General features: G+C 44.2%; 1 protein-coding gene across 1 annotated transcript; it reads left to right on the forward strand.

The window, feature by feature from the left end:
* The first annotated feature begins 476 nt into the window (after positions 1 to 476).
* On the forward strand, positions 477 to 12922 carry LOC128737642 (nucleoside diphosphate kinase 6). Its single transcript, XM_053832318.1, has 3 exons — positions 477 to 741; positions 799 to 959; positions 12599 to 12922. Exons 1-3 carry the CDS (start codon positions 527 to 529, stop codon positions 12685 to 12687), a joined length of 465 nt encoding a protein of 154 aa, XP_053688293.1. The 5' UTR covers positions 477 to 526; the 3' UTR covers positions 12688 to 12922.
* Positions 12923 to 14423: the final 1501 nt, after the last annotated feature.

Below are 14423 nucleotides of genomic sequence, written 5' to 3' on the forward strand. Positions count from 1 at the left end.
GAGTTTGCTCTTGCTTTTTCGTTCTCTGTTTTGGTTTCGAGGCTCGTCCACGACAGACGAAAGATGTGTCTGTCAGGTGTCAACAAACAATTTCTGAATCAAGTAAGTTTTTGGTTTTCTAAGCAATTAATAAATTTGCTTTTCCAAAAATATTGGAAATTTAAAATTTTAAACACGTAACCAAGGTGAGTTAAAATAGGTGATCTAGTTTTCACAGTTTGTAGAACAGACGTGCGCGGTACGAGTGGTTAGCAACCATCGACGTTGTTTATACATTCAACAGTTTCTGCTTTGAAAATTTCGGTGATCGTCAAGGGTAACCCAGCGGGGGTGAAAAACAAATTTCAACATCAGAAAACCTCTCTTGACTAACCTTGCACGTAACGTAATTTACGCTCGCACCTGAAACATATCGATTGCATAAGAACTTCTGTCATTACGTTCTATGGTTCTACGACCACACGGTTGCTTCGATTTTGTGTTGAATTTGCATTTACGTCAGCGAAGAGCAACCAGCGGGACGACAATGGGTGCCGCTGGTGGCTTTACCTTGGCTATTTTTAAACCTCATCTGGTGCGGAATCCGGTGGCCTACGCTGCGGTTCAGCAGCTGATCGAATCGAGTGGGCTGCGGATTGTAACTAGCAAGCGGCTACAGCTCACCGAACCGGAAGCAAAGAAGTTTTACCGTGAGCACGAGGGACGGTTTTTCCACCGGCGGCTGATTTCGCTGATGACCAGGTATGTACCTTCAGTTTTATTGTTTTTCGTCAGTTTTATTAAAGTATGCGCTTTTAGTGGACCCCTGGAGGTGTTGATACTGTCCGGAGAGAATGCGATTGCCAGATGGCGGGAGCTGTTGGGACCAACCAAAGTGTATAAAGCTGTTTACTCGCATCCGGACTGTTTACGAAGTTTGTACGGGATTTCGGACACGAGAAATGCTGGACATGGATCAGGTACTTACGATTGAATCAGTAACTAAGCATTTGCAGAACTCTTGCGCTAATTTATAAGGGTTATATAGTTATCTAACTACGTAGTTTGAGGGTCCTAAAACTGAAATAGAGTAGAGTAGGCAATACAATTAATCTTGATATATTTTGCTCTAAGCGAAGATGTATGATAAACGAGATTGTAAAGCGATGGAAGAACTGGTCCACGCAAAAGATGCATGGAAAGAAGTTCTATCTTCTCTATTTGAGCCATCCTTTCAACAGCTCAACAGGGCTGAGTGACTGGGACTATATTGCCCAAAAAAGTTCTTATTATCTCGTGCAAAGGCTTATGCCAGAAGCGGATTAGTGGCAAGTAGTTTTCTCACGTATTAGTGTAAAGTGATCGACTACCACCTTAACGGCGGTTCAGTAAAGGACGATGTCATACGACGATAGATACACGGTATCTGGTCATTAGAAAGTTGATGATGTAATTAGTTCTCTAGGGCATTAGGCGGAACTTACGCAGGATCTAAGATGTCAAGTCTTTCTAGAATGTTTTAGGCAGTCGGTGCGGGACGTCAAAACATCTGATATGAAGACAGCTCTGATTATGTCCCGATGTATGTTAAGATTCTGGCTGGACTTCAGAAAGCTAGACAGGGTCTGTCTGAAGCAGTACAGTGGGCAATGTGGTTTCAAAATTCGGTGAGACGTCGATGCTTGCGGAGAATCTCACTCAATTCTGTTTCCATTTCTGAACGAACGAAGTAGCTTCCATCACGGTAATAGAGACCGAACTGGCTGATCGTCGGGGGGTAGGAGAAGTGAAGGAAAAGTTAGTTCTCAACTGGACGGTGAACGTTTGCTCAGTGGAGAAGAATTCCAGACGAATCCAAGAATTTTAATAGGGCTAAAAAATAACATCCACGCGAAGCCAATCGCAGTACGGTGTGAACTTGACTGAACAGTGTACGGGACCCGACGAGCATCTCCTGAGTCGCACGGCAATTATTTAGGCTACCACCACCAGCAGGTCTTCATGATCTCCACAAGAACCGCTTCGCACAAATCGCATTCGAAAAATCTATAGACCAAGTGCACCAGAAATCGGCTGAAGACAAATGGATTCGGTCGATCCTAGAGCAGAGTACGAAACGTCAAGGGGAGCATTTCAATACGGGACTCTTCTGGATTAAGGACGACGTGAGTTTCCCGGACAGTTACCCTATGGTGCTGAAGCAATTCAAGCAGTTGTAGAGAATTCTGGAAAAGTCGCCGGAGTCGTATCAAAACGTTCCGAAGCAGATCAAACAGATGTCTGTTACCGTCGGCATAGTCTCTTCCCAAGATTTAGGAGACTGTCGCGTGTGTAAAATGTTTGATAAATGTCACGAAATAAAATGTCAAGAAAATAGTTGAAATACTCTATTGCGAACAGCTTTCCCCGGCGACGTACGCAGCCACGCGTCGACGGTTTCCACCCACCCATCAGGGGCGGAAAAATGGAGTCAAGCTAGTCCAGTTTGAGAATGGCAAGAAAAAGATCCGCCAGAGAGAGAGAGAGAGAGAGAGAGAGAGAGAGAGAGAGAGAGAGAGTAGGGTTCTTGGCGCGAAAAAAAGGTCTTAGGTCGTTGGACATAACATAAATGAAGCCATTAACTTGTCTGAAGTCCAACCGTCAAAAGCTAATTATACTGCACAAAATTAAACAGAAACACAGAAGTGAACGATAGAAACATAGAAAGTTTGAAGGAGGAAAGGATAGACGTGTATAACGAAGCAAACAAAAGGTATGGCTACTCAGAAATTCTTCTACCAGAGTCCCGACTTTGCCCGGCTTGAGCCGGATGCTAAAAAACCTCTCGCTCTCAGGACCCCTGTGCTTTCCCTGAGTTTCCTGAGAGCTGTACCTTTACCTACCGTTAGCAACGTGACCTGGAACTAGACCTGGGTTGTACCGAATTTTGTCCTCACGTCCGCCGTTGTCACCACTTCCGTCAATCCCTAAGCTGGAAGAGCGTCCCTGCCATCGACGCCATTGCAGTAACTCCGCGTCGTCGCCATCGCTTACAGAACGTTGAGTGTGCCCGCAATCGGAAGTGAAGCACCGAAACCAAAAGGTAGGAGTTACCGAAGGGAAAATCCGTCAATAAAGGGATTAGTTAAGCAGAAGGTTTTTAGGTGTTTTCTTGACAGCAAGTCGCGACCGTTTGCCGTCCCTGAGGTTTGTTTTAGGGGGTCTCGTAAGTCCTGGGTTGTTACAACCCCGGAAAAACGGCCAACAAAGCGAAATATCCTGAGCTGTGTTATGGGATTTTTCGACCCTTTGGTGCTACAACAGTGTCCATTTAATTTACGATTCATGGGTCATGGCAAGACACTCGTCCAACATCTCTGGCAAAGTGGTTGCGAGTGGGATCAAGAGATCGATGAATGCTGTAATTAGCAGTGGATTGTGTTGCTTCCGGAAATCGCGCCACCATGAATTCCACGATGTTACCTTGGTTATGGCAAATCTTCGGCGGTAGAGTCTCTCGAGCTGCACATTTTTAATGACACGAGCGACCACGCTTATGGCTGTGTGGCATATCTACGGTCGATCATCGATTGAGAAGTGACCTGTAGTCATGTCTCACGCAAAGGTAGCGCCGGACATCACAGGCTACGGAGCATTATCATCCGAGAAGTAGCCGCAATTCGCGTGTTTCGGAATAAGATGAACGTCCTTACAGCGAATCTCAAACTAGAAGCGGGACAACCACCGAAGGGAATCGAGAGGTCCACCGTCCCTGTACAAGCGTTTTCCGATACTAGATGCTGAAGGTGTGCTGCGAGTTCGAGGAAGAATGGAGTTCAATGAAGCGATCCCGTTCAACAAGAAATTCCTGATCATCTTATCGGGGAGATCTGAGATAATGCAGAAGCTGATTCTGCATTACCATGAGAAGTTCGGCCATGCTTATAGGGATACCGTCAACGGGCTTCATCAAAAGTTCTGGATACAGAACGCACGAACAGGTGGTGCAAGGTAAATCGATGAGTTCTAGCAGCTCCCATGATAGGACATTTGACTGTGCATCGTACCAGTACTCATGGCTCATACTACCCATGGCCATTCAGTGCGCCAGGAGCCGACTATCTAGTACCAGTCGAAGATACGCATAGGTCGCCGAACGGAAAAAAGATGGGCTGTGAGGGCCGTGCACTTGGACGTACACCCCTATTCTGTATTTCGAACGAGTCTTTATTTCGTTCGACTTGCTTCGAACGAAATGTTTTACCATTTGATTTTGCTGGCGAAAATTTCGTTCGAAAGAACTTTCGTTCGAAATACCAAGTCGTTCGAAATATAGAATAGCGGTGGTAGTCTACGCAGTCTTGCCTGATGACCACTAGACGATTCGCGAGCAAACGAGGCGCTTCGGATCACATATTTTGTGACAACGCTATGTGCTTCCACGGAGCGAACACCGTGATGACGAAGTAGATCGGCATTTTAAACCTCTCTGTAAATTACGCATGGGCGAATCCGAGGATATGATTGAAACCCTACCATTAACGTACAATCCATAGGAGGTGGCAGTTGGAGTTGTAGTATGTACTTCAGATATTGTCATTAGCCATATTCTTTGAAGATGTTTCATTTTCGAGCAACTTCCTCTTTCTGCCAACTATGTATATACCAACGGGCATACGCTTTACAACGACGACCGGATGCAATTAGTGTGTTGCTTTGGGTTTGAGCCTTCAAGAATTAAGGATCACCACTAGCGTACCCAGACCTACACAAAAGAAGGAGCATGCGACCTTAAAAAAAATATTTTGGCCAGGCAAAACGGATGGTAATCGCAGGATAGCGAATATATTATCACTTATCACAAAAATACCGGCCGATTAGGTTTATATCTCTAGATTTTTGAGAGCAATTGGAATTAAAAGCAAAGTTGAAATTGGATTTGAAGTTAGGATTGAAATCGGTCTTGACATTGGACGTTAAATTAGACTTGGATTTGAACTAATTTGAACTTCAAGTACATATTACTTCAAACCGGACATGAACTCGAAATTTTGCTTGAAATTAGAATTGACATTTTTCGTCCTATTCGCTCACACGTTGTAACACTTTGCTATTTCGTTTTTTTCTCCTTCTATCTACCGTTTTCTTGATTGTTGCGCCTACCTTCCTCTTTTTCTCTTATTTTCCTTTTTTCTGTTCAGTTTTTCCTGTTTTATTGTTCCTATCCGATTTTTTTCTAATTTCCGTCCTCTTTCTCCTCTTGTTCTTCACTATTTTTTTCCGTATTCCGACATTTTTATTCTTCCTTTCACTTTTTTCAGTTTATAGTTACCGTTTTTTTCTAACTCCTTTTTTCTCCTTTCATTCTTGTTTTTCGTCTTCGTTTGTTCCATTGTTTCTCTTTATTTCTCGTTATTCGTTTTCTTTAGTTTTACCTTTCCCTTTAATCCGTTTTTCTTTTCTGCCCCATTTGTCCCATATTTCTCCTTTTATATCTCGTTTGACCTTTTTCCCTTTTGCGTCAATCTCTCTCTTGTCTTCGCTTTTGTTCTTTTCTCTCTATATTCGCCGCTTCCTCTTTCTCTATTCTTTTTTCTTCATTTACTGTCCCATTTTTCGCTCCTTGTCTGCGTCCTGATTTTCCTCTTTTCCGTTTTTTGCCTTTTTTCTCATTTTCAGGGGTCCGTATTTCTTCGGTTCTTGTTTCGTTTTGGTCGTTTTCTGTCCCGTTTCGACTTTTTTTTCGGTCCCGGCTTCCGTTTTGTTTTCGCTTTTTAACTTCTTTCCTATCCCATTTTTTGATTTTGTCTGTTCCGTTCTTATTATATCCTACATTTGAGCCTGTCTTCGTTTTTATCACGGTTTGCCTGTTTTTCTGTTCTCGTTTTTCCTACTTTTTTATTTTCTACCTTTTTAATCCCGTTTTCTCCTTTTCTATCCAATTAGTCAGCGTTCTTGGTTTTCTTTATTTTTTTTCTGTCTCGTTAGTTTTTGTCGCATCTTTTTCCTTTTATATCCCGTTTCACCTCTTTTGCTTCTTTTCCCTATTGATTTCTCTTCTTTTCTGTATTCCTTTTTTGTCTCTTTTCCCCCTATTTTTCTCTCTAGTCTTTTTCTTTTCCTTTTTCAACTGTTTCCACTTTCTCTTACTTACTTACTTAATTGGCCTAATGTCTTATGACAAGGCCTGCGCAGTATAATTTCTCCATCTGTTTCGGTCCATGGCAACTGATCTCCAGTTCCGCGGGCATCCAGTGCTTGCCACCTCGCTCGCTGTGCTCCTCTTCGTCTTGTTCCTACCGGATTTGATGCGAAAACCATTTTTGCAGGATAGTTGCTAGAATGCCGGCTAGCAACATGTCCTGCCCGACGTATCCGTCCAGCTTTAACCACTTTCTGAATACTTGGTTCGCCGTAGAGACGCGCGAGCTCGTGGTTCATTCTTCGCTTCTACACACCGTTCTCTTGCACTCCGCCAAAGATGGTTCTTAGCACCCGCCGTTCGAAAACTCCGAGTGCTCGTAGGTCCTCTTCTAGCAGTGTCCACGTTTCGTGCCCGTAGAGGACAACCGGTCTAATTAGCGTTTTATACAGTGTGCATTTTGTACGGGGGCTCAAATTGTTCGACCGCAAGTGTTTGTGGAGTCCGTAGTAGGCCCGACTCCCGCTGATAATACGTCTTTTAATCTCACGGCTGGTATTGTTGTCCTCTGTTGCCAGTGAGCCAAAGTATACGAACTCGTCGACTACCTCGAAGTCATCCCCGTCGATTACCACGGTACTGCCCAAGCAAGCTCTGTCGCGCTCGGTCCCGGCCCGCCAGCATATACTTCGTTTTAGACGTATTTATTATTATTTTATTTTTATTTACAGTCTTCAGTACAGTACAGACTAGTATTACTCATATTGATCTAATTTTCTGAATTGATTATTGCATTTCTAAACCTATTTTTGCTAATATTAAAGTCGAATAACTGGTTTACTTCATTGAAATGCCTACAACAAGCATGAAGCGGGTTATTATGGCCATACGTTGTTCGATGCGTCGGGGTCCAAAGTAACGCGTAGTTTCGCAGACTACGACGAGGCGCGTGGATGTTCAACTGCTCCAGGAGGTAACTGCTATCGACGGCCCCCGTTAGTAAGTCGAAAATAAATAATCTTCGCGACAATACTCTTCTTTCTGCTAGCGTACTTAGTCTTATTAACCGGCAACGATTTTCATAAGCAGGAAGGTGTAGCGGGTTCTGCCATGGCAAACGGTGCAGAGCATACCGAATGAATGCACGTTGAACGCTTTCAATTTTATTGGCGTGAGTAACATTATATGGTGACCATACCGGTGCGGCATACTCCAGAATACTGCGAGCAAGAGAGCAATACAGCGTTTTCAAAGCATAAATATCTTCAAAATCGGCGGCAACCCGACGGATGAAACCAATAATGGCGTACGCTGGACGAAATCGTGTTAATGTGCTCGTCGAACTTTATCTTGCTGTCGATTGTAACCCCCAGATCCTTGACGGAGCTGCAGCGTGTTATGTCGTGTGCGTGTATGCAGTATGAAAATCGGTGTGGATTGCGAAGGCGGCAGTAAGAAATAACGCTGCATTTCGATACATTCACTTCCATACCGTTTACGAGGCAACAACGAAGCAGGTTGTTAATATCACTTTGCAAAGCGTCGCGATCGAGAGAGGAAGTGATAGTACGGAAGATTTTTAGGTCGTCAGCGAACAACAATTTCTCGGAATCGATCCAATCGCAAATATCATTCACGAAAAGTACAAAGATTAATGGTCCTAGAATACTGCCTTGAGGTACTCCGGACGGAATTTATCTTCAATCCAATCTTCTCTGCTTCGCGTTTCAGTCTGGTGTACTGTTCTTCCGCTGCCTCAAATGTTCTGCCGACAGCATCCACGTCGACAGCAAACTAGATAAATTGACTGAATTTATTGAAAATCGTGCCCCGCATTTCGATCGCCGCTCGCCTTTTAACACCTTCAAGCGCAATATTGAATAGCAGGCAGGAAAGACCATCTCCTTGTCGAAGTCCCCGACGTGATTCGAATGGGTCCGACAATCCACAGCACTGGATCCCATCCATCGTAGCCATGATAAGTCTAGTAAGCTTACCCGGAAAACCGTTTTCGTCCAAAATTTTCCATAGCTCTTATCGGTTTACGCTATCATATGCGGCTTTGAAATCGATGAACAGGTGGTGCGTGGGGACTTGGAATTCGCGGCGCTTCTGGAGGATCTGCCGCAGGGTGAAGATTTGGTCTGTTGTAGACCGACCCTCCATGAAGCCGGCCTGGTAACTTCACACAAATCTATTGGCTATTGGCGATAGTCGATGAAAGAGGACTTGGGACAGCACTTTGTAGGCGGCATTCAGGATAGTGATGGCTCGGTAGTTCTCATAATCCAGCTTATCACCTTCCTTGTAGATAGGGCAGATAACCCCGTCTTTCCACTCCTCCGGTAGTCCGTATCCCAAATCTTGACAATCAGTTGATGCAGACAGCCGGCCAACTTGTCCGGGCCCATTTTAATAAGTTCCGCTCCTATGCCATCCTTTCCCGCTGCTTTGTTGTTCTTCAGCCGCTGGATGGCTTCTTTAACTTCCCTTATCGATGGGGGAGGCACATGTTCGTCGCTTGCTGCGCCAATGTGGTCACTTCCTCCGCTATCATGGTCTTCCGCCTGCACGCCATTCAGGTGTCCATCGTAGTGCTGCTTCCACCTTTCGATCACCGCACGGTCGTTCGTCAAGATACCTCCATCTTTATCTCTGCACATTTCGGCCCGCGGCACGAAGCCTTTGCGAGATCCGTTGAGTCTCTGATAGAACTTCCGTGTGTCGTGAAAGCGGTACAGCTGTTCGAGTTCTTCGCATTCCTTCTCTTGGTGGCGCTTCTTTTCCTTGAAGAGTCGGGTTTGCTGCCTCCGCTTCTGTTTGTATCGCTCCACATTCTGACGGGTGGCTTTACGCAGCATTTGTACCCGCGCTGCGTTCTTCTCAGCCAATATCTGCCGGCATTCCTCGTCAAACCATTCGTTACGTCGATTCGGTGCCACACTGCCTAGGACGTTCTCCGCTACGTTGTTAATGGCTGTTTTCACGGCATTCCAACAGTCCTCAAAAGGGGCTTCATCCAGCTCACCCTCTTCTGGCCGCGCGGTTTCGAGAGATAACGCGCAGTTTTCGGCGACCTCCGGTTGCTTCAGTCGAGCTAGATTATACCGTGGCGAGCGGCGGTATCGTATGTTGTTCACAACAGATAGTTTTTGACGTATCCTTACCATCACTAGGTAGTGATCCGAATCAATGTTAGCGCCCGGATAGGTTCTGACGTCGATAATGTCTGAAAAGTGCCGACCATCTATCAGAACGTGGTCGATTTGTGATTCTGTCTGGATGGGTGATCTCCAGGTGTACCGATGGTAGAGGTTATGCTGGAAGAAGGTACTACGTATGGCCATGTTCTTGGAGGCGGCGAAGTCGACAAGTCTTAGGCCATTTTCGTTCGTTTGCGGGTGAGCGCTGAACCGTTCAATCACCGGTTTGAATTCCTCCTCCTGACCAACCTGAGCATTACAGTCCCCGATGATAATTTTGACATCATGTCTTGGGCAGCGGTCGTATTCACGCTCCAACTGCGCGTAGAATTCGTCTTTGTCATCATCGGTACTTCCGAGGTGAGGGCTGTGCACGTTAATTATGCTTATATTGAAGAATCGGCCCTTGATTCTTAATCTGCACATTCGGGGGTTGATCGGCCACCACCCGATCACCCGCTTCTGCATCTCGCCCATCACTATAAAAGCTTTGCCCAGCTCGTGTTTATTGCCGCAGCTCTGGTAGATGGTATGACCATCTCTATACGTACGTACCATCGTTCCTTTCCAGCATACCTCCTGCAGCGCTACGATGTCGAACTTGCGGTTCTTCACTTCTTTAGAAAGCACGTGGGTACTTCCGAGGAAAGTTAGAGGCCGACAGTTCCATGTTCCTAATTTCCAATCGTTAGTCTGTTTTCGTCGCCTGGGTCTTTGCCGATTGTTCCGATTAGAGTTATTATTATTACTTACGGAGTCCATTGCTTTGGTTTTTTTTAGTGGTTCAGGCTTGCAAAGCCTGCAACCAACCCCACAGTATCGCCGGAGGGCCCACGTAGCTCGAAAGAGCCCTCCTCCCTTGTCAGCATACGACCTTGGTTTCCACCACCCCACTGTCACAAATGTCATTCCCATACATTTTTCGTGTAGCCAACATCTCATCTAGCCCATAACAAACTTTGCCTCGGACCAAATGTATTTGTGAGTAGCCCGTTCTAACTTCAGCCTCGGATAAATGTGTATTGGTAAGCGCTCGAACAAAGTTACTTTTTTGCTTTTTTTTCTTTTTGTGTCGGACGTGTAGGAAGCGTAAAAAGATGTTAGCCGCATCTTTACCCTTCAGTTTCACACGCCTGGTTTCCACCGGGGTTGGTTACCCGATCTCCACCGAGGTTGCTCGTATCCCGGCTGGTACCACGAGGAGGTAGGGGTAGGAGTTGCTAGGTAAGAGGCTGTGAACCACTGTGGGGTCTATTTTATGCCCAGTGCACAAGGCACCGATGGCACGCATTACCAAGCCGTTTACCAGCCAACTCCACTTTCTCTATTCCTTTTTAATTTTTATTTCCTGTCCTGTTCCTTTCATTCTTCATTTCGCTTTTTTCCTGCGTTCTGATTTTCCTCTGTTTCGTTTTTCCTGCCTGATTTTATTCATTTTCCATTTTTTTATTCTTTTTCTGGAGAGCAGCAGGAGATGGACTACCTTTAGATTGATCGGCAATCCATCTGTGAATTTTCTAAAGAATCTAAATTCTAAAGAAACTGTTTGCAGATATTTCAAAAAAATTCCATGTGACAGAACATAATTTTTCGAATTCCATCACCTAACCTTAATTTGGACTTAAAAATGGCAATGGCAAATGGTTTTCAATTGAACTTCAAATTATACTTGAAGTTGGACTTCAAATCAAAGTAGAAATTAGTTTTGAAATTTATTTATTCATTTGCTCAGTTAAGGTGTGGGCTACAAGCCCGTTTTCCAAAAAACAACTTACTGACTATGAACATGAACAATAAAAAAACTCAAATGGAATGCAACTGTCCCCTAAAATATAAGCTAGGCCTATTTTTAATATTTGCTGGTGTCATGGTAGCATTTACTATATACTGTGTAGATCGTTGAATGCTTTCATGAAACGGCACGTTGGCTCATGTTGTTTCGATGAGGTGGATTAAACACCCGGGTATTCCGAAGTGTAGCTGACACTGGAAACTGTAGTTGTAATTGGACTTGAAACCAAAATTGGGCTTGACATCGGTGTTGAAATTGGGCATGAAATTAGAATTGAATTTGAACTTGAAATGGAACTTAAATTTGCCTGCAAACTAAACTTAAAATTTAATACAAAAGTGAACTTAAAATTGGACTTGAAAAAGGAACTATTTTTACGCAATTGATCTACTTATCACAAAAATAGTGGCAAAATAAGAGAACGCCATTCCTATGTTTAGTAAACAAAACATCAGTCTTATTCGGAGTTTCCAAAAGACCGGATTCTCGGCCCTAGTTTCTAAAGCGCGAAGTGCCAGCTGGGGGCAATGGCGTTTTTCAAATTGAATTTTTTAATTGATTATTTCAAAAGATTAACTTTTCGATAATATGTATCTGGAACCCTTCTGAATAAATTTCAAATGAAACTGATAATGCCACAGCTGTTTATTGTAAAGCGAATAAAAACTTTAATTGCGTTTTTCTCGAAACCGTCTTTTAAAAACCGGAATCATAAATATCTCAAGAACAGCTTGAGCAATTCAGTTACTTTTGATGTTCTAAAACTTATAAAATTAAGAAAAGGACAGAAATAACAGACAGAAAGGACAGACGAAATAATTTAACATATCTTCATTTCGACTTAGGAATATTCATTTTGGGGAAACCTTCGAGCGCTCTTAGATACGACCCGACTTTAAAAAACCTAATTCTTTCTTAAATATGTGAAAACCCAGATCATTGCCAACAAATATAAATCACGTTTTGAAGATCATGATTAACATGAGCATGAAGGCACATGTAGGCACGAGTATCTTCCTATTGAAGTCTGAGATGTGTTGAGGTATAACCTAAAAGAACTAAAAGAAGTAAGAATTCAATCTACCATACCTAAAAGTAACTTCAGAATTTACTTCACTGCACAATAGCCCGGCAGTAGGTTCGGACGAGTCCCCGTCAAAATATTTAAAACGCATATTATCTCGTGTTATTCCAACAATTATGCGTTACAATGTTTTTCGTTCGTGTACACGGCGCACATTCGCGCTGACAAGTTCCATGCAAATTAGGTGTACACCATTTTCAGCATCTGTTTCAGCGCCGAAATCGTCATGTTGTAGTACGTATGTGCGTAGACGGTACACGGTAATAATCGCCACACTATTATTGCCACGATGCGCACATTGTAGCAGCACAAATTTTGTCGCATCGGCGCAATTATTATCCACTTCGGACTACTTCATAATGAACGATCATTATATCCTGTCGTCTTATTTTTTTCCCTCTCTTTGTTCTTTCGCACAGATTCGGTGTCGTCTTTCCGTACCGAGGCAGAGCTCTTCTTCCCGAATTGGCGCTTCTCGCAGGACTGCAGCGAAGAACCAACGTCATAGTCATTAAGCGCTCAACCTGTTTGAAGGTAGGAACTGGAAAGTGGCTTCTGACTGTTTTTTTTGTACTTTGCATTTTTCGTCAGCATTAAGTTATTTATTCGTTCATTCATCCCTCAATATTGCCTTCCCGGCGGGCATGAGAAACAATAAAAGCACTAACGTACGAGGATTTTCCGCAACTAGAAACGTGTAACAAAAAACCATTAGCCTGATATCACATTTTCAGTAGTTTTTATGGAGCCGCATAAAAGGTTGGTTTGTGAATGACTGACTGAAGAAGTACTGAAATATAACACCATTTTGTCAACAAAATTCCACAAGCGAACGTGCCACCAACGTTCACTATCTACGTTGGGGATGCTTCAGTGGAAATTATCCGAAAGAATTCCAGGTTGAAATTTGAGAGCAATTTTCCCCTTTACGGATGACCGGGTTCTGCAGATCTCAGCAGTTGGCAGTTTTTGTCATTTTTCTTGAATGGGGGTCTTACCCGAAAAAAACTAACCTAAAGAAAAAAACTTGACCGGATTCAACTAAACAACACTTCAACAGGTTTTCTCGACTTTGCTAATTATTCCAAGTTGAAACACGTTCCAGTCCATTAAACCTATGCCCGCTTCGGTTGAATATCGTTACGAAGCATCTTCAGCGGGCCGTTCCGAATTGAGTTAACTACCAAATAGGCATCGCAGTTTAAAAGTTCAAAAAACTACTCGCGCGTGCGGAAGAGTATAATAATAATAATCATCATCATCGTAGCCAAGCCATTCGTATATATTCATGGGAACGACGCTAGATATTTCGCGAGCATTGCACACACGCGGCTGCGGCCACTACTGTTTGGATGGACCCTAGTAGCGTGGCGGCGGCTACCGTCGAGGGTCACTGCGCCGCGACCGGCTAGCCAGCCAGCCAGCCAGTGCCAGTCAGTGGCTTAGATGTTGATAAATGTTGTTTCGGGCGCGCACACACAGTTCCATGGGCACGAGCGACCATTTTTCAGCATGAACAGAGTGGACCATCTCGGCGGCAGAGGCGACGACGGCGACGGCAGTGCCGGCGGGTGGTATCTATTGACCCGTGCCCAATCTTGCTCTCGCGTGCCTTCCATCAGTGCGTCTCGGATGGATAGAGCTCTAGCTCCCACAGTTGTTGGTGGACGGGTTTCTACCGTACGCGTCGGTTGGGCCGAGGGTGCAGGGGGTTGACAGTGTGCGCGACGGATGCGGGGTGAGGGTTTTCTCGCGACGCGACCAACACGGTCTTCGCGCGGCTTCTTGGAGAAGGAGGATGGTGATGAGGGTGCTGAGGAGGACGGTAAAGGAGAGTAGATATGGCAACGGCAGCAGTACTGATTCAGTCACCCGCGGTGGTTTCGACTTGGCGAACCGTCAGATGGGATCGTTTTGAATTGAATTTATTTGATTGAATTTCAAAAGCGTAAATATGAGTTTGAGTTAGAGTGATAGGATGACCCTATCACGGTATAGCTACTGAGTTCAATCCCAAGCTTAATCAGTATTTTGATCTATTGTGATATCGTCCAAGTAATTTTTCTGTATTCCGCACTTCGTTCTTTTTGCAGTATCCGTGCTTAAGTGCCGGTGTCTTCATCCGTTTTTATTTTATACTCTTTACTACTTTTCAGCCAATCTTGTTTTCTTGAACTGGGAAGTGCGGAGACTAGTTATAATTTGCCCTTGGGTAAAAGGCTTTATTACGCACCTCGAGCCAGT

The sequence above is a fragment of the Sabethes cyaneus genome, chromosome 2, assembly GCF_943734655.1.
Source record: "Sabethes cyaneus chromosome 2, idSabCyanKW18_F2, whole genome shotgun sequence".
NCBI lineage: Eukaryota > Metazoa > Arthropoda > Insecta > Diptera > Culicidae > Sabethes > Sabethes cyaneus.